The 27,017-nt window shown below is 45.8% G+C and overlaps 1 protein-coding gene across 3 annotated transcripts in view; it reads left to right on the top strand.

Annotated features, from left to right (window-relative positions):
- SLC6A12 (solute carrier family 6 member 12) overlaps positions 1-27,017 on the top strand; it is a 525,985-nt gene that overhangs the window by 336,106 nt on the left and 162,862 nt on the right. For all 3 annotated transcript variants that reach the window (XM_069628586.1, XM_069628587.1, XM_069628588.1), the window contains exon 3: positions 25,364-25,498. In XM_069628586.1, the coding sequence (XP_069484687.1) occupies positions 25,364-25,498 (135 nt within the window). The remainder of the gene's footprint in view (positions 1-25,363; positions 25,499-27,017) is intronic.

The following is a 27,017-nucleotide window of genomic DNA, read 5'->3' as shown; positions in this document are numbered from 1 at the left end:
ATTCAGTGCATAGTCATGGAGTTGAAAAGGGAAAACATTATTTGATTTAGAAATGCTAATCTTAAAAATTGGCATGTAAGTAGACAGATTATGAAAACATTATGCTTATTTCAAAGGACACTATAGCATAGTTATTAGTGACATTTATACCTAAAATACCAATCAATCAATTTGGTTACCTGCACACTACTGCAAGACCTAAAGCTAAATCCAGAAGCGTGACTCACTTGTGGCGGCATGTGAACGATTAAAGTCGGAATAGCATTTGGGAGCCATTTTCGAGTCGTTCTCAGTTGATTCTTTTTTGTGTACAATGATGTGTCGTACATATTCGGGGTAAAGTGCAGGCTGCAGATGCGGTATCGATCACCCCTCTTGTGCTCCAAGACTTTTTTTACTCGACTTTCAAGCTCTGCCGGTGCATATCCGCAATATCTGACCCATTCTCTAATTCTCTAATTCGATCTACAGTCTTAGGGAATGCATGCATTGTAGTGCCTTCAGATTTGTCATGGGTCTTCGAAGGGCAACTGAAAATCGAACATGCAAGCATTGTTGTAAATTCTGCAAAAAAAAAGGTCAACATTATTTAAAATGTACTTTTCATAAAAATGGGAGAAAGGAGGAATTATACAATACATTCTTCAATGCAAGCTTTGTTTTGGTCACCACAGCAAAACCAGTGCAGCGTGGGCGGCTGTATTATAGGATATCTTTCATGAACAATTCATTGATGTGAAGAAAAGCCGAACATATTACTCGTCCATTGAATGTACTATCTTGCATGAAAAGGAAACATGCTTATATTATAGACACGGTCCGCAAAGTATGCAATTCGATGCCAATTGATCTGATGAATTGATATATCGATAACATAACAAATGAAACTCAAGTCAATAGCAATGAGACAAATGAACATAGCACTACTGAGTACGTTAGTTCGAAATAGATAGAAATTTACAGATGAAGGAGATTATTAGGATACATGCCCTTACCTTGACCAACAAACAGTTAGATTCAGCAAGCAGAGTAGTTAGTGGCAGGAGAACAGGGAGATGTTCACAGGTAGCACACTGACGAGTCGACTCGCAGAGGTCACAGAAGTTCACAGATAGCACGATGATGAGCAGATTAGCATCGGTCACTGGGGTTCTCAGGTAGCACGTTCACGAGTTGACTTGCAGTGCTCAGAGATGTTCTCATGATAAATATCAAGTGGTTTATAAAGAATGACAAAAAGGGGTGTGTCTGTGAATGAATGACGTGCATCTGTTGTGGTATTACTTGGATTGCGGGGGCGCGGCCTGCTTCAAGGGGAGCCTGCCTAGAGACACGGGGTGGGAGGGGGGCATGTGAATAATGACCCCTGCGCGTAAGATACCTTTGAAGTGTACATGGTGTTTGGCACCTTGGCCGTTCGCGCCCCTGACCGCACCCCTTGGCAGCGCACATCCACTGGTGCCAACTGCCTTTAATAATGGACGGGGGATGGTTGGGCCTGACGCGTGCAGACAAGGCACCGGAACACTGCTGAATGGAGACACACTTATGTGGATTGCAGGGGCACGGCCTGCTTCAAGGGGAGCCTGCCTGGAGACACAGGTTCTGAGGAGGGAATGTGAACAATGACCCCTGCGTGTAAGATACCTTTGAAGTGTACATGGAGTTTGGTACCTTGGCCGTTCGTGCCCCTGACCGCACCCCTTGGCAGCGCACATCCACTGGTGCCAACTGCCTTTGATAATGGAGGGGGGATGGATGGGCCTGGGGCATGCAGACAAGGCACCGGAAAACTGCTGAATGGAGACACACTTGATTCACTGAAAAACTGAAACAACCATTGATAAAAAATATGTTGTGTTTTATTTTGTTTCTTATTTTGATGGCACAAAACTACTACACATTGTAAAGGTCTGGTTGCAGCACATTGAGGGAAAATCCCATGTACTGACCGCTGTCACTGGGGAAAGTTTCTCTAATGGCACCAACGACACAGGCGGGTATTACTTGTCGAACGCGGTGTCCAAGCCCCCCATGAAGCAACCATGTAAAAGCCGGTACCACCTGTGAAAGAGAAAGATACAAACTGTTTTTAAATGACCAATATAAGTGTATTAAACCTTAGTTGTCAATGACAATTCTTGTCTCCAATGACATTTTTGCCAGGACAAATGCTACCTAGAAACTGCACAATATTGAACGACTTTCATATGACTATTACTAGAGAATTCCAAGACAAAATTGATATTGAAGTTACGAGAATATAGGAGACAACCGTGAAATAATAGTGGCCTAACTGACATCACAACCAGAGTATACTTACTCGTTAATTGGATTAGGAGGGCGAACTGTTGCGCGAAGTTCGTACATAACCACCATCAAAATCCTCAAAACGGACCGTGTGAGGCAGGCTGCCCTGAAGTCTGGCAGCTCGGTAACGCATTGCGGCCGAAGCTCGCCTTGCGATATGTAGGAAAAGCATCCAGAGTTTTCTCTGCAGCAGCAGTTCTCCAACTTGGTTGGCATTAGCCCGCATTGATTTCAGGTGCACAAGATGGAGACGCCGTCCATGCGACTAGGCTCGGGCTCTTGATCTGTTGAAGCGTCCTCCCAACTGTTGTCCTAAGCCCCATCGTTTCCACATCTTTCTCTTTCCAGTAATTCCTCCTCGGAATACTCGGGCTCGTACTGGTAGGGCTTTATTGTTGCCATTGTGTGGTAAAGAAACGAAAATAATTTATAGCGATGGTACTGGTATCTGTTTGCACGGGCTACAAGCAACAAAGGTAGCTGACCAGAGCACAGAAATGAGGCACAGAATACTCAAAGAAATACAGTGAGAGGAATGGAATAGAAAATCTGCAGTTGTGTGTTGTGAAACGGTCTGTTTATACTTATTGAGGAAAGAGGTGTCCTGCCATTTCCATGGCGACACATCATTAGCTGAAGTGCAGAGAGTGTTGACACGAGACGTGCTTTGGCGTTGTGAAATGGGCGCTAGGCGTCTAGTGATGTCTGGCTCAGGGGCGGGGGATATGATTTAGTGCCACAAAGGCAGTTCACCCAGGGCGATGCGTCATCTGATAAGATTATCATAAGATGGCCGCGCCCTGCTGCCTGATTTTGCTTGTGTTCAAAAGATGAAAATTCTGTTAAGGTGCATAGGAAATGTTTGTACGATCGATCAACGTATGGTTAAAAACACATGGCCGAACCATAGGGACAATAATATTTCTGACCGCACCATTCCTTTAAAACAGAAATAATTGTAAAGCACCGGGTTAGGCACAGTGCATTGTGTTCGACGTTGATTTCTGTGGGTGTATGCGAGCCGAGATAAGCAGAGTGCATTAAGGGATATGTAGTGCCTTTTGGACTTCTGTTATCTCTGAAGCATGAGGCATTCTTAGAAATATAGTCCTGCAGGGTGTATGTATGGAGTAAAGGGGGATAGGGAGGGAGTACTCGGATACATGTTGGAAAAGCTGTCATGTTTTGGAGAACCTGGACCTGTGCGGTTGTGTAAAGCAGAGGTGGTGCATCTGACATATGTATTGTACTTGGGTATAGAGATGGCAATACCTGGTATACCAAGCTGAACCTGGGCACATGAGGCTGTTTCTGCATATTTGTTGGCTGTAGAGGGCCATCTATCCCAACAAACCTGCATCACCTTCAAAACAGTCTCTCTCTCTCTCTCTCTCTCTCTCTCCCTCCCTCTCTCTCTCTCTTCCCCTCAACTCTTTTTTTTCCACAGCTCTCTTTGAACATCCCACCTTTTCTTGTTTTGTCTTTTTCAATGTTTCCCCCGTTCCGTCTATCTCTCTGTCTCTTTCTTTCTCTCGTTCCCTGGCACACATTTCCCCTCTCCTGCACATTTCCTCCTTTTATTGGGGTAATTCCAAATATACTGGTGCAGTAACAAAGTGGCAGCACCATACTGTGAATTTGGTGGCAAAGTAAAGAAACTTCCTTCAGCACTTAAATGGAGGTATTTCCTCTACTTTATCTCCAAAACCTAAAGGCATTGCTAGAGGTGGAATTACCACAACCAGTCATTCCTCTAGAATCCACTTTGTGTCCCGTGATACTCCATGAATGGGGACTAACTCGGCCTTAGCAACCCTTATAATCTGACTGATGTTCCGCTACGCCGAGCGGTGGTAACAGTGATCGAGTTTGAAGGTAATTCAGCAGTAGGCCTGATCTTCCCACTCTTTCGTAATTTTTCACATCTGTCATTCTCTCCTCTTTCACTTGCGCCCTTCCCCATTCTCTCTCAGTCTGCCTTTCTATCCGTCCATTTAATTTCTATATCCTCCACTCTCATAGGGGACACCTGGACACCACTGGAACCACTGGAACCCAGTACATATTCTATGAGCCACAGCATTGCCTCAGAAGGTTTTTTATAGGTGCTATCTGTGTTCTTTTTTGCTGTTAATTTTTGCACTAAAAAATCTGGGGGAGGGTTTTGGGGAGGGGGGCTATATTGCTAACTTGCCCAGTCGGTAGCAACCACAAACAACGTAGAGATTTTCATATCGTACGTCCAACCTTCATTTATTAGCAATAATGGTTTCTGCTTTTACCGCCCCGCTATCCGACTAACACACCCTGCCGTCGTTTCTTACACACCCACGCGCAGCGAGGCAAACATTATTGGCAGAAGAACACTATTTAGGACCACTTTACTTTACACGACATTATTTGCACCGGGACATTGTGAAACATAGAGACCCCAGCGAGTCTTTTTAATATGGATCCAGAACAATTTGACCCCACCTTCTGGAGAGAGTCAGCAGGTTGAGAGGCATGCCACTGATTCCTGGCAGCTCTAAAGAGGGGGATTCACAAGCCTTCTGTTTTGCCCAAGTGCAGCGCCACTAGCATAGCTGTCCCTCTGTTTGACAAAGCATGTCCCTATTACTCTCTTTGACGGGGAGGGGGGGCAGAGGCTTTATGATCTGCGAGGTGGAAGGTAGTCAGACATCTATGCAATAAGGATGCCCCTATTCTTAAGATCACACCTGACAAATGAATTACCTGGATATCAGGAAGGAGAAAGAATGGACTCGCCAGGCAAAACCAGAACAGGTGTGAACCCTATGACCTCTCTTGCTCACTCCCCTTCTGTCTTTTCATCCCTAGAGTTGTCCTTCGCTCTGGAGTCTCAGTCTCCCTTCCACATTTTCTCTCTTTTAGCTCCCTTCTCCCTCTGTCTTTTTCCTGCCTAATTTGATTGCCTCAATGCGTCCTTCTTTCCCTCAATCTCTTTTGCCCTCTCTTTTAGTTTGTGCCACTCTCACTCTCACACCCAGAGCATACCATGGAAATCCATGCTGCCAAGCATTCTCTTAACACGATTATGAGGCATGGGTGGGGGGCCGAAGGGGGGCAGGGGAGCTTGTGGGAGACCAGGGTAATTAGACAAAGAGCCGATTGAGAGCCAGGCCTTGCCAAGCCTGGTGAGCACCCCGTCTGTGTTCCCAAAGGCTGAAGAAAGACTTCTCTTCCTCCCCAGAGTTCTTTGCTCCGGCCCCAGGGGGGACTATCCTCCACGGGAGAGAGCTTGGCATGCCGTCAATGAAAGCAGGGGAATAAAGGCCAATTAAAGCAAAGCAGAAACATTTATATAATACACAAGGAGGCTGGCAGGGGGATCACCGAATGCTTATGCGGTGGGCAAGGCAGTGAAAAAGAAAAGAAGAAAGGCGGATTTAAAAAATAAAAAAAACAGAGCTCCCGTGAGAAAACAAGAGGCGGTCTGGCCTTCGTTAACCCCTTCGTGGATGGATCGGTGGGAAGATGGAAGGTCAGCTCAATGCTATTGAAGTCAATACATTAGGCTAATTTTCCACAGTGTCCTTTAAGGCACTTCCGCTCCTTTCAGAGGTAGCTGATGCGGGAGCCCGGTAGGTGGGCGGGGGGATTGGCGGGGGAGAATTTATTAAGGGCAGATCGGCTTGTGGAGTTGATCCCCAACTGCATGGTGGCACCCCCACCGAATACAGTTTGTGTGTTATCCTGGTCCTAATGAAATTATAAAAGATGGCAACCGGATATGTGGACTGTGTCTGCTCATTGTTGAAGCCTGTGGGAATCTGAAATCCCTACTGGCCAGGGCACCCTCCAACCCCCCCACCCCCAAGGGCTGGCACGAATTGCTGGATGGCCACTGAGGTCTCCTAAAGAGCAGCATCCAGTAAAAAGAGGGAGAGATGCTCTGGAAACACCATGATTGTTTACATACACTTTTTGATTGCAATGTGTTTAGGGGATCGCTCGGTGGCGCGAATAAGAGTTCCAGGTTTAGAGGGCAAAACCCTAAAAGCTCACGTCCAGTGGCCTTCCCGACTCCCGCTTCCACAAGAAGCTGTAGAGAATCTGTGCGCGGAACAAAATCCTCAAATCTCAGCTTCCCTGGAAGTGCAGAGAGATCAGGTTTATTCTTCTATCAGAGGGAATGCCCAAAGGTTGGCTAAGGTCTGTAGCACCAGTGTTCGCTTGAAGCACCACAGTAACATGGTACACAAATACCTGCTTCTTTAGATCATGCTTATCCATCTAATTGGGGGCTGTGGACCACTTTTCCCATCTCTTGACCTACATTCATTTGCTCAGGCTATTTAATTGATGCTTTTACACTTGGGACATTTAGGACATTGTACGATTACCTACCAGTAATGTTTATGACATGAAGTCGCACTCTTCCTTGTTGCAGTCATTGCACACTCAGGGTGAGTCCATATCCAGATGACAGGGCAACCCGATTACCCCTATACAACTCTGAGAAGATTTTTAGTTAACGTTAATGAGCTGGGCTTATGTATTACTTCCTGCAAAACGAAGGGAGCAAACCGGTCAACGACGTACAGTGTCACAAGCTTCTTTCTTTCTCACCTGTTTTTCCTTGCTTGTGGTCTTCTTGGAAGCGCTTTCCTTCTTCCTCACTGTCCTTGACTTGTACAGGTTGGAGTGCGAGTCTTCAGGTTCCAGCGTGAGGTAGCCAGCTGCCTAAGCCGGATAGCTTTCAGTATCCAGGATTGTTTAGCGATGGATCCAGTAAGGAGGAGGAGCAAGTGTCCTATGCTCAGAGAGTGCCCCGGGGACCGCGGCACGGAGCACAAAATGGGATCCGGGATGAGGGGATATAGGCTAGCGGGTAAAATGCAGGAATCAGGAGAGGGTTCCAGGAAGCCGTGCAGCAGAGGCATTCAATGCGTGCTGTTGGAATGCTATGCTATATTAAATGATATGATATGACATGGCATTTATAACGCGCCTATACACTGGTGTTTCAAGGCGCGAACACAAGTGTTTCGATGAAGGATATACAGATGTAAAAGAAATCTAGCAGAAATAACGAGACCACAACTGAACTAAGCAACTAGGAAGACTGTACAATAAACTAAGATGAAAATTCTGGACCAGAAACATTGCTGCGTTCTCCCGCATGGCATCCCATATTTCAGCTTACACGGCTGCAAAGGTAATGAATTTCAAAAACCAGGTGCCGTAGCTGAGAAAGTCTGCTTGGGGAACCTAGGAAAGGAACATCCAGTTGGTCCACATCTCCCACCCCCCACTCCTGCTATTTATAAGCTGCAGCAAATTAGGGCTCTCCTTTAGTGATGGACAGACTGCTGGGTTTGGCGGTGGTTCAGTACTGTATAGGGAGACTCTGAGGGTTACCCCCTCACTTAAACAATGGGCCTCATTACAAGTTTGCCGGTCCGGTAACAACAGTGCCGGTAAGCTACCAGCACCGTTGTTACCGACCAGAAAACTACGAGTTCTGCTCGCGGGTGCCTTTTCGTCTGCCATGTCTGACCTGGCAGGCAGACCGGCACCCGCGAGCAGACCTCGACGGATGCACCGGCACCATTCACAAATGGTGCCGGTGCATCCAACCTCCCCATTCCCATTGAGTCCAATAGGACTCAATGGGAATGGGGAGTAATAATTACTGGCACCTGGAAATGGGGATTTACCGGGTCTGCCAGGGCTGGAATGCCCCAGTAAGTCCACATTGCCAGGTGCCGGTAAATTCATGACTGTGGCAGCAGCCGTGGTGGTATTTACCGGCACGGCTACCGCCAGGGTCATAATGACGCCCAATGACTTTGAATTCCCTGGCTGACCCATCTAAAAATAAGTCTGGTTTCCGATTGGGCTGAATGTTTTTATTTCTGCCCGTAAGGGGCTAATGAAGGGAGAGAGTACAGGTGTGTAAGCTACATAGATGGCATGCACAAATCATCAGGAACTACAAGATATCAAAAAAGGCTCTCTGGTTGACGACATATCAACGTATCCTGCTTGAGCCTGTCATTCCTACTTATCACTGGTCGCCTCAGCATCTGCTCACTCTTTGCATGCGACGTTTAGATGCCGGATCTTTCCCTTGCCATCTTTTACAGCCTTTTGCAAAGGCTCATCCAGCTGCCATGGGGTATGTTTTTGTGTTGACATAACTGGTTGGGAAATAGTCAGAAAGTGGCTTGAGCTGGTTACCAGAGGTAATGCACTTGTATCATAATCAAGCAGAATTAAACAGAAGTTGGAACTACACTGATGAGGTTGTTTAGTAAAGTATTACAGATTTTAATAGAGTTGATGGTATTGTACACTTTTACGATACTTTGGGATGATTTAAGATTATGTGAGATCAGATGTATAGATACACTGTACACTGTTAGCATAGAGGAATTAATATCGATATTAGATTGCGGAAACTGAACATTAGTAAAATAGCAAATTGTAATGAAATGTATTTTAATCATTGGAAGTAATTTAATATTAATATTTTAACATGTTAATATTTTAAGATATTGGATAATTTGAATTGCAGATGTTTTAGATTTGGCGCTTGAAATGTATTGTGAATGTTCTTATGAAGATTTTTGTAAAGTTTCGTACGAAACTAAACAAATAAAGAATAATAATAACTAAAGACCCCGCAAAGTGCGTTTTAGGTCTGGCTGAAACAAGGTTTGCTATCTACCGGGGAGAACGCATGAAGATACATAGAGAGGGACCTTGGTGCCAGTCAGCTGCTCGGTCATGCTTGGCCAGGGCATCTTGCCCAAAGCTCTGTTACATTTGGGCCCTCTTTTAAAGGACCAGGGGCCTCATTAGGATCTGACCAGACGTGAAAAGCGGGACCCGCTACCAGGCCAGGATGCTAACAACGGGCTCATCATTAACAGGCCCATTGTCAGCATCCTCCCCATTCCCATTGAGCCCTATGGGGCTCAAATGGGAATGGGGATTGATTTTTACCGGGTCCAAATAAAGGGCAATTACCAGGTCCGCCAAGGTCGGCATAACCCGGTTATTGCCCTTTTCTTGGACCCGGTAAAAAATCATTACCGGCTGCAGCCCCGCCAGGGTCGTAATGATTGATTGATTGATTGATTTATTTATTTATAGAGCGCTTTACACCAAGGCGCTGTACAATGGAACAACAAAATACAGAGTAATAACAACAAATAACAATGTGAGCAAAGTGGCAACTTGAATCATTCAGCAACAAAACAGTGCAAAGAGCAATTGACTGAGAGGGGGGAGAAGTGGAGTGGGAACAGGAGAGTAAAGGGAGGGGCGGGGAAGGATTGAGTGAGTGTAGAAGGAAGGGAGAGAGAGTGTAAAGTAGAAAGGGAAGGTGGTAAGGGAGGGGAGGGATTAGCAGAGGGGAAAGACAGGGGGAGTAGAGAGGGTAGGGGGGGCTTCAAGGTGGGGATTGGAGGAGGAAGGATTTAAGGGAAGTGCGAAATGAGATGAGGGTAGTAGAAGAGTGGATTGAGAGGGGGAGAGAGTTCCAATGCAGAGGAGCAAGAAGTTGGAAAGAGCGGAACCGGAAGGAAGCGCACGAGGAAGGAGATACAGAGATAAGGAAGTGGTCAGCGGAACCAAGGGAGCGAGAGGGGGAGTAGAAGGAGAGAAGGGAGGAGAGATAAGGAGGGGCAAGACCATGAAGGGATTTGAAAACAAGGCAGAGAAAGTGGAATTTGAGTTGTAGGTGGAAAGGTAGCCAGCCTAGTCGAGAGAGCGAAGAGGAAATGGAGTCACGGGAGTTAAGGAGACAGAGGGTTCGAATGGCAGAGTGGTATATAGATTTAAGAGGGGCAAGCTGAGATGAGGGAAGACTGAAAATTATAGAGGAGCATTAGAAGAGGCGGGAAAAGATGAGTGAGGAGATTAGAAGTTTGGTAGCATGGAATGTGAGGGAGGGACGGATTTTGCGAATATTGTAGAGGTGGTATCTTCAGGAGCGGGAGGTGAGTGAAATGTGTTGCGAGAAGTTGAGAGAGGAGTCAAAGAACACCTAGGTTGCGAGCATGAGTGGAGATAGGGAGATTGGAAGGAGGAAAGTGGATGAACGAGGGAGGAGAGGGAGGGGAAAGAGAGAGGAGAGTTAGCGGGGACAGTTAATGAGGCCCCAGGACAGCTTATTTGGCTAATAAGATAGTTGCTTATCATTGCTTTAAAAGGCTTAAGTTTTGTTTTCATCCTGGCTGGTACACTGACGTGTTTTCACGTTTGTGCTGTTAGTGTAACTGGCTGCATTGGGGATATATTTTGGTTTGTTTCATGATGCTTTTCAGTGCATTTTTTGTTTCCAGGCTGCTTGCACAGTTCAGAACCCCATGTGGTTAATAGGTGGCGTTTCAAAGTCTGGCACAAATAGTGCATGGCTTAACATTGACACATATTTTTTATGACCAAAAAATAACGCAACCTTGTCTTCCCTCTAACCCATGCTGAAACAGCTGATAAAGCTAACGAGGGAGTCATGTGATACAAAGAAGATTGCACCTCTCTGAAAAATGGGGGAAGTGGCTTGTGAGCACCTACGATTTGCCATTTTGTAAAGGTCTACACTACTATGTGAGTTTGGAAATAGAGTGTTTCTTCACGCTATTGCCTGTAGGAGCTTCTGTAGTCTACCCTGCTTAGTGCAATGGTATATGGTCCACCGATTTGCTGCATTTATATGTATTCGTATTCATTTGTAAAGCGAGCAGGTGCAACGATTCATGGCCAAACACTGACAGACATTTGGCGAGAGGGTCATTCTGATGTGCATTGGGATGCCACCCTTTTAATCTTAGTTCAATACTGTGGAGCCTGGCACCACCACATAGTGTACAGGAGTGCATCATCACAGGCTTACAACATTGGATTTACAGGTTTATAGTGATAGCCTCGAAAGCAAAAGCATAGAATGCAAATGCATTGAAAAAAATGCATTAAAGAAATGCATCCCCCAACCCGTTTTTTTTACCTCTTAAAACCCGTTATAATAAAAATAAAACCTTTACCTTTAAAATAAATGCATTTTTTCATTGCTTTTGCATTCGATGCTTTGTATTCGATGGAATCAATGGATACCGATTTACAAGGTTGCCGTATCGTACGCAGCTCATTCATTGGTGCCCCTTTTTTAATCTGGTACTATCATGTGCCCATATAAATCCACTATCACGCATGGTTAATAGGTGGCACAGTGCAGTCTTGCACATATAAAGTAAGTGCAACCATACCATCCTCGTGTCATGTTTTCTCAGGCAAAGGACAGGGCTATGAATCTATGGTGCTTTATTTTTCACAGGCATTTGTAGTGCACTGATATTTCTACCACCTATGTGCCTCCTTAATGTGGATCCACATATCGTTTGTAACATGGCTTAACACTGACAATATTTTATGTTACCACAGAAAACTTGCAACTTTACCATCCCTCCATCCCAGGCTAGAACAGCTGATGAAGGTAAAGTGGGGGGACTGCAACACAGAGCAGAAGCAGGCAACCTCCCTAAAAAAGAAGAAACATGACTTGTGAGGAAAGGGGACCAACCATTTTGTAGAGGACAGGGCCACTGTGTAAATTGGTGGTAGAGTTGTAGTATGTCGGCTACAAGAGCTCCTTTAGTCTACCCTGCCTAGTGCATTGATTTTTCTTCCACCATTGTGCTGTATTTATTTGAATTCATAGTCTTTTTTTAAAGGAGAAGGCTGTTCCATGATTCATTGTTAAACATGGGCACATTTTTCTCGAGGGATCTATTCTGATGTGCGTGGGTATGCTGCCATTTTAATCTATTCCATGTACCATGGCAGTACACAATACTTTGGAGACTCGCACCAACACTTGGTGTAGAGGAGTGCATTATCACAGGCTTTAAACATGTAATGTACAAGGTTGCCTACCTTAGGATGGTCATTGGTGACATTATGCAATCTGGCACTAGTGCATGCCACCCTTTTAATCTATGTACCGTGGCCTTGTCCAGTGTTATGGAGCCAGGCACCTGCCGGTGATGCCCAGGAGTGCTCTATCATAGGATTTCATATTCAGCGTTGTGCAGTGTGCAGTTGGGCAATAACAGTGGATGCACAAGGTATCAGAGCTGTAGGCTGTTAATTGATGGTTATATGTATTCTGGTACCAACACGTGCCTTTAGTGGTCCCTCACATGGTTAATAGGGGATGCAGTGCAGTCCTGCACAAGTGATGTACGTGAGACAAGGTATTCTTGGGTTCTTTTTGTCTAGGTGGAATATAGGGATATGAATCTGTGCTTCTTTGCTTTCACAGGCTTTTGCACCAGCCAAGCTTGTCCACTACTGCAGGCCTCTAATCTACTTGGGCATGTGAAAGATACAGGTGGTGCAAATTTCAACCAGGCTGAGCATTTCACTGGCAACACAGTCTCCTGTAGAAAGTAGATGTCAGTGCACAATTAGTGCTGGTGTGTACTTCAGCATGGGTATATACCTTAGCGCCGATTTGAGACAATGATGAGATATTCATACAAACCAAAGGAAGGGTAGCTTGAATAGGTTACATGGCATATTTACCATAGCACAGCATTGCAGTGTATGAACTAACAATACTAACATACAAATCATTAACCCTTAACCCCTAACACATTAACGTAATTAGTGATTAGAATGGGACTGCTTAGTGCATGGAAAATGGTGCAAACTAAGAGTGCAAACCTAGGGTGCAAACTGGGGGGGTGTAAATGGGGCTGCAGGCACAGACTCTGCAATGCTGCTTAGAAATAAAATGCAGGAATTAAGGCTGCTTTTGTGAAGGGGATGTGAGCTGCGAAATTTGAAAAATCATTCTACCCATAGCAGCCATTGGTTGAGCTGCTAGCGCAGGAAGCCAGAATAAAAATGTTACATGTCAATTCCGGGCCCATTGAACCAAACTCTGTTCAAGGGTGACATTGAAGAAGAATAAGGACTTCTGCAAGTTTCCAGAAGGGTTGGCCATGCCAGAGAAGGTGTATGATTGATGGCATGACATCACTGTCAGGGTCTTGAAGATCGTATACTTTCTGTAGATAGATATAGGAGAAATGGGTTGGCAAGGAGAGAGTTTAAAAAGGTGCAGGGAGAGAAAGGAGGGGCTGGCTTTTTGCCAAGAGAGTGAGTACTAATAGGAGTGAGAAAAGAAAGCGGGAAAGTCAGAGAGTCTTTTTCTTGGGGTCCTATTCTGAACCAAACTGCTGGTGTACTTTGCTGGAAGGAAGGGAGAGCGGTAGTGATTCACTGGGCAGACAGACGGGAGAGAGAGAGTGAGCGATCTTGCGTCCTACCAAGAGGGGTCGCTGCCAGTCGGCAAAGACAAAGCGCTGCAAAACTTTATAGTAAGCATGAATTGGCAAATGAAGAGAATGTTAGATACTGTAGATACATTTGCACTGATTAGCAGAACGCCATATTAGAATCTGGGAAAGTCCCTCTGTTCTTCACTCGTTAGAGTACAAATGCATTTTCCTATACAAAACTAGCTGCCTGCAGAAAGGAAGAGAGTTACTACTCGCAAAACTGTAAGAGCAACATGTATATCTTATGTTATAATAAAAACAAAATGTGTACTGTGCCAATTGTAGAAGGAGGCCACACTTTGCTGAGTGTGGAGGCTCAATATTCACTTGGGGTCAGAAAAGCCAGTAACCAGCTCTGAAATTTCTATGGGCATAAATGTGATGCATAATTTCGAACAGATTGTGAATCCAGCATTTGCACAAAAATGGGAATATATTTCTTTTTTTCTCAGCTTGCTTTCAATATTACAATGATTGCACATTGTGTGCATTTCTGTGTGTTTGTATTCTGATCTGCAGAAAACCTATAAAGCGCCTTATAAAATAATGAAGGCTGTGCATGACTGATTTTTGTTTGGCATATCTATTTGGTAATGTGCAGAGGGCTGAATTTGGTACAACAGTAACTGCAAAAGCAGGATAAGAGTTAGAGTGCCCTACATAACACTAGGCCCAGTGTTGCCCGTAGTCAGTATCCTGAATAAAAAGGATTCATTTTGCAGTGAGCTGAAATCCACGTTGGGAATCAGGGAAACACATTAGACAGTAAATGAGACTGTAGAGGCCTGCAGATAAAATATCCGACAGGCACCATCATTGGATTTACGGGAATGCACTAACTCAGTTTGTTAATAGGCGGTGCTCTGTCTGTCATAGGTATTGTGTATGCAATCACAGTAAACGTGTGCCTGTGTTTCATTTGACACTGAAACATTGGGTTGTAAATCTGTGCTTCCCTATTTGTTGTATGCTTTTGCACCAGCCTGGTTACGGTTTTGATCAATTGACAGAACAGATTTGTAAAGCACACACACACTTGTTCTTATGAATGTATTTGGAAATGTGCGCACAGGACTCCTTCTATGTGTTACCATGCACACGTCTTTTGTGGTACACATGTGTTTTTGCACATACAGTAGCTACTATCCACACATTTATATCATGTAACCAAAAAGTCGACCCCTTAAACATTTGTGTTCCTGTGCACATTTGTCTAAGGGAGTCTAGCAATGATGGCCACACAGAAGAGGTAGAGGAGACAAACACATTCTTGGGGTGGGACACAAGGGAACCCCAGAGGATTTGCTTCTGGCACATCCCTTCTTAACCCAAACAAAATTGCAGTATTGTTGTGCGCCTTCACGTCCTTTGTTTATTACTATATTTTAGTGGGGACCAATCAGAGCATGCCATTATTGCAAACACAATTACACTCTGAATTGTAGTTTATTGACATTATGCGCAAGCTGTAATGACCATTTTTAACAAATGTTTGTTTCCAGCTGGTATCTGTTCTTTTACTCTATGACAGCACAGTGACCCCTTAAAACCATCATTGCGCGTTATAGGTATTAACACTATCCTCGCCCAAGCAGAAAGTTAGATGCATGTGATGACCGCAGAGATGTTCTTACCTGCCCAGTTTTAATTCAGAAAGTTAACATCAAATTGTGGGCAGGTCAATTTGCAAACTACAAAGAACCCTCCAGTGTCCTTGCTGATAAATGATATCTGCTAATTGGCATGGCAGTGGGTGGAAAGCCTTTGCATTGCTGATTACAATTCTTGCGGTTTACTCTTGTAATGGTTGGAGTCTCACCTCTTCTCCAGTCTTCCTGCTGGATTCCACAGTGAATTGGGTAATCATTGATAACACGGAACAGGAAGCGTCATAGGCAGGTGCGGGAAGCCGGCCTGTGCGTTCCATGTGTAACTCCCAATCTTCTCACTTGGGTCACTTGCAAGAGGGTGACCTTAAAGGTTAGGAAGAAGCTTGTGAAACTCAGAGACTATGAGCAAGTGTAGTGTGCATGTGAGTTTGTGAGCATGCAGACCTGTGGATACAGTCATGTGGAAAGCCTTGCTAAGCATTCTAAGGGTTTTGGCAGAGCAGGTAGTGGGTACAACATTGAGCACGTCCTATGTTAGAGCAAGTCAGAGACCTGTCGAAGTGCTGGGAAAGATGAGTCTAACTTATGTACGAAGGACCAGTGAGTTCACGGATGTGTGGGGCACACATTGTGTCCAGCAGATGTCGGGAGGGAGAATGAGGGGAGGTATCTGGGGAACATTTTCAAAAGCGATCCACGGCTGCTGCAAACCTCCAAGTGAGAATCAGGTAGGCCTCTGAATTCTTGTGGATTGTTCTTCCTTCCCAAATCTATCTGAATCTCCTTTAAGAGCCATACATTCTCAGGGAAGTTCATCAAAACTTCAGACAGGTTCAAGGTGATTCTTGGGAAAACAAATGGAACGTTTAGGGGAAGGGTGGAGTGTCAGCTACGTTTGTTAGGGGGATTAGAAAAAGGAGATGGAGACTAGTGCATCTTTAAATGTTATCGAGATAGGACAGTGCACTCAACTCTGCACTGTGATATTTCAGTAGGTTAATGCACATGCTGCATGAGTTCTATGTGCTTACCCTGCAGATCCCAGGTTTGAATCTAAGTAAGAGCAGTTTAGGATTTCCTCCTATAGGCGCGTTATAATTGCCATATCATATCTCTCTGATGTTGGTGAAATTAGTCAATTTGAAGTCGGCAATTGTAAGATTTCATGTCAGACCCGTAGAGCCAGTTCCTTGCCTGACAATGGCTAGACCCGCTGTTCATCATTCAGTGATAAATAAAATAATAATAATAATAAATAAATAAATACATGTAATCAATACTTGAAATTCATAGCAAACATGGGGGTCTGATTTACAGAGCGTTTTTTCAATGGGATTGCACCTTTGCAAAAAGCTTTTATAAATCAGGCCCAGACCTGACAAGCCTACGTGGCTGGGGAAGGGTCAGCAACGCATTAGGTGTAGATGAAGTTTTATCCGGCTCAGTTTGCTTTTATGAGGGCACTAAGATTCATTCTTTTATAATAGGGAGGGTTCATGGCTGAAAGTCAATAACCTCAAAAGGGCCATTAAGGAGGAAGTAGAGTCAGTCAAATGTCAAGCATTCACTCTGCAGATTGTTTTCCCTCTGACATTATTTAGATGAATGCCATTTACCAAGGAAATCACAGAGAGAGGCAAAGTGCAGAGGGTGCCCTTACCCTTTGGAACATTTGGTTGCAGGTGTGCCAAAGTACTGCTAAAAGTACAGACTAGATCATTTTCAGTTTTGGTGTTTACCTCTTTCTCATTGCTCTGCTGCCTCTTGGGGTTACCCTTTCCTGTTGCAGAGTTTAATTATTTTAGTCCTTTTATTCCCTACTGCTTCCTCATTTTCCCTTATTTTACCATTTGAATGTTTTGCCTTGTTATTGGTTTGTGGAGCAATACATTGTGCATGTATTTTGATAAATGTTCCGGCTTATAATGCCTGATTTGGTTTTCACTGTATTTCTGTATTTTGTTTCTCAGTGTTTTCTTCTTTGTGTTTCATCTGATCTTTCGTCTGCACACCCTCAAACCCTTTTTTGTATTTATTTGCCCTTTCTGCTACTGTGAGGCGAGCTTGCATTTTGTCTTGTAGGGTTTTATTTTGCATTTTTTCTTAGGTTAGGTTTCCAAATCTTTCCCCTTGCTTGATGTACTTGCCTATCTGCCCCTTTTCTTGGCTCCCATGGTGGGTGCCTTGGTGCTACCCCTGCTTTTCACTACTGCTAATGGGTGTGCAGAGGCCTGCGGGCAGTACTGCCACCTCATGGCAAATGGAGGGTTGCAGGAACAGCGCTGCCGTGGCTTCCAGGTTACGTAGAGGTATGATGTCCCGGAGGTTTCCTTCTACTCTGGGACATTGCCGTCCGCACTACTGCTGCTTATCTCCTAAGGCCAGGCGCTGTGCAGCAATGACTACTAGGAGTGCATGCCTGAGAACCCAGAGGAGAACCCACCCACCCTCATTGCCCATACACTTCTCTTCCTGCTGGGGGGCAGTGTCCTTGTGACCTGCATCTTTGTTGGTTCACTTCTGAGATCCTGCTGCTGCAAGTGAATTAAAACGGACAGGGAGGACTCGCAGAGCGTGGCACCACCCATATGGAGTCTCCTGCGGGATGCCGACCAGGGACGTCATTTGGGGGTCGCCAAGGGTCGCACCTGTGCCCCCTGAGGTCTCCCTTGCTACCCCTGTGGTTCACGTTGCTAGCCCTAACAAAAAGTAAAGGTTTATTTTGTATTGTTTTGTTTTACATTTAAACTTATGGGCTGTGTCCAGTGCCATGTGGTTCTTTGTTTTTAGAGTGACTGGCTTTCTTGTTCCGGCCTCTTAAGTAAAACAAGGTGTTCCACAAGTGCAACACTTTGATCAGTGACCCCAAATGAAAAAGAATAGGAATAACACATAATTTGTCTTTGTGGCATTCTACACAATAATTGATAGACTCATTAAAGGTTTATTTCAGGCACACATCAGACGGTTGCTCACTGATTTAGTCTGTTTTTAAACACCTTAAATTGACAATGCAGACAAAAACTTCCAAAAAGCATTTTGAGTAGAATAAGCATCCATTTGCTTTTTTTTGCAACTTGCAGTTATAGCATCTTTTTTTTCTGCTGTTGTCTCTGTTATGATCATCAGAAGACATTGCATCGCGGTGTCCTCAGTCAATTGATAAAATCCGTGTGCCTAAAAGCTTGTGTACAGTGTAGAAGTGTTTGACCATACCACATAAAGAGTCCCTTGATTTAATTTTGCCACAATTAATACTTTGTTGTAATGTGTCTATCTTTCCCACCCCCCTGGCATGCTGTTCAGGATGCTTATTTGCATGAATGAGCTAAGGAGTGCCCAGAGTACGGGATGCTGTGTTAGTGCCCTGCTTTCCCTGCGCTACTCTAAACGGTCTAATACACAGTTATGAACACTCCCAATGGTATATCATTTGCCAATCTCTGAAGCCTGAAAAGTAGATCCACGCAAGCTATACATGCGGCCAACTTTGCACCAGACCGGCAGATGAACTGGCCTGCTGTTAAATCTCAGTTACCAGCTTAATGAGATCCACTACAGATTGTAATTTGCTTTCTGACTTTGAGAACATTCAGACATGTAATTGCTCATTTTACTACAGATGGTTAGGTAGCTGTAGATGGTAAGATAGCTCAGTGGGTTGAGCGCTCGCTGCTACGATGTGTATGAGATATGCAGGTTACAGGTTCGAATCTCGGCAATGCCAACTCACCCTTTCTTCCTTCTAAGGCTGATAAATGAGTACCAACACAGGTTGGGTGAAATTGTATGTATAACAGATCATTATCATTTGGCCTTGGACGTCTGCTTGCATTCACAGTCATTTGGTAATATGTGCCGAAACACACTGCTATTAACGGTGCAGATGGTGATCCATTCTTGTATGAAATGTATATCACAGTACAGTGATATCGTAACCATATTTTTCATAGTGTACGTAGCCACAATGCTATGTGATGCCACTTCCTGTTTTGTCAAGGGGTGAAAGGTTGTGTTCCATCGCTTTCTTTGATGTCACTTTGGGGCGGGGTCAAATGGCATCTCTTCCTGCCTTGCCATTAGAGGTCAAGGTTCCTGTACTGTCTCTTCCGCTACCCCTGGCCTTTTGGTGAAATAATGTGCCCGATGCCGACCCTTCCTCCAATCGGACCCCATCCCACCACTCGCCTTCAAGCTCCAGCTCCGTCATTGGCACAGCTGCCACAGAACTACATCTGCCCACCTGGTCCCAAGAACCTCGACATGTACATGCCAGTAGCAGCTGCCCAGTTCTCCTTGGCTTGATGCTGCCCAGACACTCAGTTTTTATCACCTCAGTCAACTGGCCAGCAGTATCTGTTGTCTCTGAACTATGGGATGCCAGGGGGACGCCTACACAATAATAATGTCCCCCGCATCCTTCCATAGCCAAGTTAATACCAACTACCTAGCAGAGGCCTTGCACTGGGAGCAGAGAATGTGCCCTGACATCACCCTTTGAACCTTGTGGCAGCTGATAATGCATGCTCTAGCGTGAAAGTGATGCATAGTGGAGCTACCCTCACTTGGGCATGATGGAACTTTTTGCCAGCGTGAGGTGGTAGTACAATGTCTGGCTTTGTTTTCCGCACTGTTTGGAGAAGGCCTGGAAAAGCTGCTTTGTTGCCAGAAAGCCTGTTTTTGGGACAGAGTCTGCACATTGGTCGATGCCTCTAGTTTCAGGATTTCCTGTTCTGATATGACTTCAAAGGAAACATTCATTTTTAAGGGCTTCGGTGTGTATGAATCCCCCTGTGCTCCCACCTTCGTGAAGGGTATTTCCTGTTTCAGCAGAGGACAGCCAATAGAAATGCACCCCTGCTTCCGTTGCTTCCGGAAAAGGTGATGTGGGACTTTGCTTATGTATTTCTCTAAATTTACCATTCAGTTTTCTGTGAAATGCTCCTTCATTGTGTGCATGCCCTTTCTTTTCTAAATACTTGTGCAAAGTTGTAAACTAAATATAGACATGTAAGAATATCTTGTACTTGGGTATTATTGAAATGGTATGAGCCTTGTGTAGCCTCTGGTCCAATTTGGGCCTGACTAGTGTGGGTCACATGCTAGCCCCCAGAGATAAACAAAAGAAAAAGGATACAGACACAGCTTTGTTAATTAAATATTCATTTAGTGTTGTGTTTCTGTGGTTACTGTACTGGTTTTCACTTACCTGTTTCTGGACTACATTACCCAGCCCATCATGGGGCTGGATGTAATGCAAAAAGTGAAAGAAAAGACAAATGGACGAAGATCTCATGCCCTGGAGTGGTCTGGTTGGGGGAGAGAGCGTTCTGGAAAACAACAGTTGGAAAGGAGAAGGGTTGGTGGAGAGAAGGAGTAGGTGGCATTAGCAACCAGATTTCTAGGGGGTGGTGGCCTCAAGCAGCTTCCCGGGCCAAAGAGTCTTCAAATGCAGGGCATTAAATGGCAGACAGTGCCCGGCATCAACCATGGGCCCGTAATGCATGCCCAGCGAAGCTTGGGCACCCACAGGCCCTTGCCATGTATCGGTCCACCCTGGGACCAGATTGGGCCAGCCCAATATCAAAGATCTTGTGCAGTGTGTGCGTGGTGGCCCGGGTAGAAGAGCAGACCGGGCCGTCCGAGCCACGTGTGTGGAGTGGCTCAGGCCAGTTGGCGCAGCTCTGTCCCATATTGGCCTGACCCCGGGCTAGACCAGGCAAGCCCAGAAGACAAGTACTCTCAGGCCGTGTATGCCGGAGCAGCCCAGGGGGTGAAGGGAATATAACCCTGAAGTGCGCCCCGCCCTGTTGGTGCAAAACTCCAGGCTGCCACATCCTAGAGGCCCGGGTGAAGAGCTCAGGCACGCCGGTTGGAGCAGCAAGTAGCCAGGCGGGGCCGCACTCTTGCACCACACAGGCACAGAGAAGAAAGGGAGCGGGCCACATCGAATGTGAGCTGGTGTGTGGCAGTGAAGGCGGTGTCCTCATAGTAATAGGGACACCACCTGGATAATTAAGGCATCAAGAGGCGCAGCAGTAACATCGGAGTCCCCATTTGGAGAGATGGGCTGCCAAAGGAGATCTTGTTGATGAAAGGTGCGGCTGTAAGGCGGGCAGCACCCTCTCCAGGACAAGCAGCTACCACATAAAGATCATCAGGCATGATCATAGTGGACCCATGTGATTGATGGGGCCACCCCAGGTGCAGAAATTTGCGCCGGGAATGGCAGGGGTGATCATGGTGACCCCACGTGGTTTATGGGCTCACCATAGGACTTTAGGAGCATGGGCACAGGCCTGATTCAGTGGTGCCTCATGCGGTGAACGAGGTACAACCAGGACAGAACAGTGCCTGGGGCAGGCCAGCCATGGGAGCAAGAAGGGGCTAGCGGCTACATTAACATCTACAACCCATTCAGTCAAGGTAATGCCCTGAGCCTAGAGTGTGGATGACTGCAGCAGTCCCACCCTGTACATAGTGTCAAATGTCTGTAGTGCAATGTGTATTGAGGTAATGTGTATGTTTAGGTTTATTCAGTTATATGTACAGTTAATGGGGTGTGTAGTTATGTATGCAGCTAGTTGGTTAGGAAGGTGTATAGATTTGGTTTTGGGGTTGGATAAGGAGGGGTGTTAGGGACTACCCTAGCATAAGACTGCCAGGAGAAGTGGTGGACTGTCAAAGGCTGCCCATGGGGTTGAGCCACCCACCGGGGATCCCCTGGCTCTGCTCTGAAGTGGGTGGTGCCAGGCAGGGAGTAGGGGTCTGGTCCATCAGCTCCACCCCAAGGGTCTACCTCTGACCGTGCTTGGGGAGGGTGGACTGGCAGGGAAGATCCGTCAGAGGGAAATCACACCTGGAGAACTAAGAATGTAAGTGTCATCAGGGGTACATTAGAGTTAGAAATGCTCAAAGGGTTATCGAGGTTTGGTTTAACATAAAAGGGGGGTCCCCATTGGGATCTCTTAAAAATGCACCTTAAAGCCTGGTTACAATAATTGGAGTAAGGTAAGAAGGAAAGCACCCCTTTACTGACATCTCTTCTCTTGCCGGTTGCACAGCACCCAGTCCTATCCTGCTGGTCTGGGGGTGGGGAGAGTTGGGTCCAGTGGGGTCTGTCACTGGCCTGGGATAAGGAATGTGCCGGCTGGGCCAAGAAAACCCAGGGCTGCATTTGTTCCTGGAGCAAAACAACACAAACCATCTAACTTTGCAAGAAGCTAGCACACATTGACAACGCCAATAGTTTTGGTTGTTGTATGGGGGAAGACATATTTTGAGTTCGTGCACATAGACACACTTAGGGAGATGGGAGAAATGTCTAGGGGAAAGGAGAAAGAGAGTGCAGATGGGCTGCAGAAGGCGTGGATGAATGAATACGGATGTGAGGATTGATTAGTGAATGAGCATGAGGGCGGACGTAAGAATGAATGATTATTTGGTCAGATGGATGCATAAGGGAATGTGCTGGAGGTCTAAGATGGATGAATCAGTGAACGTTTAAGATGATATGATGCTGTGAGGATGTATGGACGGATACATGCATACCTGTAATATGGGTGAATGGATTCCTAAATAAACATGTAAGGATACATACATGAGTGTGTGGATGGGTCAATCAATTGAAATGTGAGAATGGGAGAATGAGTATGTGTGACGTGAGTTGTGTGAAGCCCACAGCCAGGAATTCCTAGCATGCACAGCACAGCGGGCATTAGTGCGAGTGTGATGGGTGTACACTATCTTATTGAAAGCTCAGAGCTCTTGCTCCCTGTTTCCAGTTTGAATTCTTGGCGAGAGGGATGGGTGGCCTTCAGCGTCTCACTCCAGTCGCAGTGATATATTGGGGTCTATGGAGTTGGAACTCGTGTGTGCTACCCACACAGTGCCAGAGGCAGCTTTTGATGGCAAGGCACGCGGGGGCTCCTGGCAGGGCTCATGCATTCTAAAGGATTCTGTGTTTCTGTTGGCAGATGACCATTTTTAGTGGTAGGGTATTCGTGTTTCCCTCGAATTAGCATAAATGACCGAGGGCAATGGGGGAGCTCTGCGTAAAGCGTAAAGTAAGGGGGCTTGGGGTGGTTCCCCAGAGAATATTTTTAATCAAATGTGTGGAAATGATGAATTTTACAGAACATTATTTTAGAAAAATTGGATAAAAAGTAACACTATGTACACTCTGCCAATTTGATCCCTTCCCCATGAAACTCCCTCAACTCTGCACCCCCATGGCATGTCTTTAGCCTTTTCCAATCTCGCCAGCAAACAAAATCACGGATATCTTCTTTAATGCTAAAATAATCCCTTAAAGCCAGAATCAGTGGTTTATAGCCCACATGGACAGACTGGCAGCCCTTATTCCCTAGTTTAAATGTGCACAATTGTTTCCAACTATGGGCTTAGGAGAAGGAAGGGAAACCAGAGGTAGTTTTAGGAACGGTGTGACAGGAGTTTTCATTCAATAAGGGTATGCCTGACCCTCGGTGCTTAATTTATGGGGGTGTTTACTAGGGCTAAACCCTGGTATTTATTGTTTAGCCCCGGCACGTATTTCCTCAGACTAAGTTTGATTATGAAGTGCTGATAGTCAGTGCATCCATCAACCCCACTGAGTAGGTGTGAGCTGTAGTTTAACCACAATTATGTCAACACTGTGGGCAGCAGCTTTGGGCGGTGGCCGCAGCTGTGGGGGAACTGCATGCCCGCAGTGTCGCAGGCGTGCTGGAAAATATTTGGGCTCTGGCACTTTATTTCTTTTCAGATTAAGCACTGCTGGGCTTTAACTGTCATGCAAAACCCTGATTGGATGAACAGGTGGGTTATTTTCGTTCTGAGGTGGATATGAAAAAATGGCGGTGTATGTATTTCCTGCCATTTTTTTAGATCGCTCTCATTTTTGTGAATTTGTAAGGCAAAGTTGGGGAGCAGGTTAGAAATCCTGTAAGTGCCCAATTTCCTGCTTCACCTTACACATGCAGTTGCCCTGCCACCAGCATGTATTTTAATGCTGCCGTTCATGCAATTACTTCTATGGAATCTGCCTGAAAGTACCACCTGTTGAAAGCAGGCGGGCTATGTAGGAATAGATTGAAAATGCCTCTTGCAATCGCTAATTGCCACAGCCATTCACACGTTTCTACTAATGTGGTGGAAAGTGAAGAGTAAAGTTGATTTCGCCTATGTTTTGCTCCTCACATTTCCGCCACGTTGTGAAATTGCGGAACTTCGCACGGGTGGGAGGGAGGTGCGATTTGCACAAACGGAGCTGGTACTCTCCTGCAATGTAGGTCGGGAATGAAAATGACCCATTTGCAGAGTAAAACGTTGAAGAACGCTGCCGAAGGAGGAGGCCATCATGGACAGAGTGAGGCATAAATACATCTAGCCCAACCTCAATACTTTGGGGGCATAGGGTAGCGAATGAGATGCTATGCAAACGCCTAAGCACAGTATTGCATCCTGCTTTTAGTGACGTTGCTCGTGTTGATAATGCTTAGGTGAAAACATAGTAATAAGTATGGAAATGTTTTGAGGTGATCATATGACACCTGTCCGCTGGTGGAAAAAGCCTATTTTAGCATTCGCTGTCTGGTTGGCGTTTTACACATTCAGCGGGTATAACCTGTGTCTTACAGCACGCCTTCAACTTCAGGTTTCGTCTCGCTCTCTCAGACCCCAACACCGCATTAGACTGGTTAAACCTAGATTTAGGTTGGCAAAGACCGGTGGACGCAGTTCTAGTGTGCAAGAACTTGTTGCCTCCTAATCTGAGAGCTGCCGAGACAACAGCTAAATTCAAAAAAGAGCTAAAGACGCTTCTTTGTAATCTACCCCCCCCCCCGATTAGGTCTTTTTCTTGTTTATTATGAGCTGGTCTATGTTGATTCCGAGCTTTGCCCCTGGTTTTATTGTTTCGCACTGTTTCCAATGATATTTGTTTCGGCTGTCCGTCATGTCATGTGGTCTTTTGTGTGCGCGCTCTGAGGCCCATGGGCATGAGGCGCGATGTTATAAGAAGTTTTAATAAATAAATAAATAAACCCATACTTAAGTGCTTTCACTGTCGGATCCATGGAGCCTTGACTAAGATGATTAAACGTTGCAATTTCTCTTCTCCTACAGGAGCCTTCTTCATTCCCTACCTCATCTTCCTCTTCACCTGTGGCATCCCAGTGTTCTTCTTGGAGACGGCACTCGGACAGTACACCAGCGAGGGTGGAGTCACCGCCTGGAGAAAGATCTGCCCCATATTTGAAGGTAAGATTTCAATGTGAAACGTTTTGATTGGCCAAGTCATGCCGACATACCTTGTATCGGGAGAATGCCTCGCTGTACCGGCCTCAAGCCCAAGAGGGGAAGCCACACAAGCATGTCACTCTACACAGAGGAAATTCAGTAGTCAAGAAGTGTGGGATCGTTGGTCCATTCATTGTCTTCTCTGTGAGTGTCTTTGGACACACAGGGAGCAACCAGATGCGGCCAGATGTGGCGTATGTGCTTGAGGACTCAAGCTGCAACTCAACGATAAGGCTAAATATGTTTGATATGTGTCAATGGTTGCTTGTGTTTTAGGGCAGAAGGGTTGTGGCCCAACCACTGTGGATATACCATTCTGTTTGGAGGTGACCTGAAGACAGATTTACATGTGGATGGACCGCTTCTGCAATGACATAGATGGATTTGAAAACACTAGAATGGTGTGCTGCCGTGAGGAATCTACAGTGCCTGGCCTCAAGCATTTCCATCCACCAGATTTGGATTCACCCAATTCTGGAGACCACATTCCAGGAAGAACAACCACAAAACTGAATAAATCCAGAAGATGTCCATGACAGCGGGACATGGGCCACCATTTGGACCCGCCAGAGGAGGGCCATCAGAAAGAGATATGTTTTGTTATGTTATTAACATTTGTAAAGCGCACGTTCGCCCAAAGGCATCATGGCGCTGGAAAGGAAGCTACCCAATCGAAGAAGACCAATGGAGTGATCGGGCTTAGAACAGATTAGTTTTCAACGCTCTTCTAAATCCAAGATGGTTAACAGTGGCCCTAAGAGATACAGGGAGGCTGTTCCAAAGTTTGGCCGCGGTGACAGAAAAGGCTCTACCTCCGAGCCTTGCCCGGTTAAACCTAGGGATAGTAAGCAGGCTAGAAGTAGCAGAGCGGAGGTCTCTGTCCGGACGGTATCGGGTAAATTTAAGCTGCAAAAATTCGGCTCCCTGACCATGAATTGCCTGATGAACGATGCACAGAGATTTAAAATGAATTCGCTGGTTCACCGGGAGCCAATGCATTTGGCGAAGCACTGGCGTGATGTGGGCACCATAAGGGGAGCCAGTGGCCAGCCTAGCAGCAAGGTTCTGCATACGCTGAAGGCGGTGTATAAGGCCGATAGGTTGAGACAGATAGAGCGAATTACAATAGTCCAGTCGTGTGAGGACTAACGCAGCCACCACAGGGGGGCGGAGGGCTTCCGGGATCAAGGGCATGACCCTCTTGAGGATTCGAATCTGGTGGTGGGTGGACTGGCACACGGCCGTAACCTGGTTAGACATCGACAAAGAAGCGGAAAGGATAACTCCTAAATTCTTTACTTTACTAACTGGATTGGGTAACAGGCCCAGGGCAGAGGGCCAAAAAGCAGGGGTCCACAAGGAGGGATTAGGGGGGCAGCCTACCAACAGTACCTCCGTTTTATCACCATTTAACTTTAGCCAATTCTGATCCATTCAAATCCCGACTGCCTTAAGGCAATCGTGGAGGCAAACAGAGGCC

Source organism: Ambystoma mexicanum, chromosome 12 (assembly GCF_040938575.1).
Source record: "Ambystoma mexicanum isolate Mex_15411 chromosome 12, UKY_AmexF1_1, whole genome shotgun sequence".
In the NCBI taxonomy this organism is placed as follows: domain Eukaryota; kingdom Metazoa; phylum Chordata; class Amphibia; order Caudata; family Ambystomatidae; genus Ambystoma; species Ambystoma mexicanum.
The sequence above is the reverse complement of the archived record's forward strand: the minus strand, read 5'-3'. Positions and strand labels throughout refer to the sequence as shown.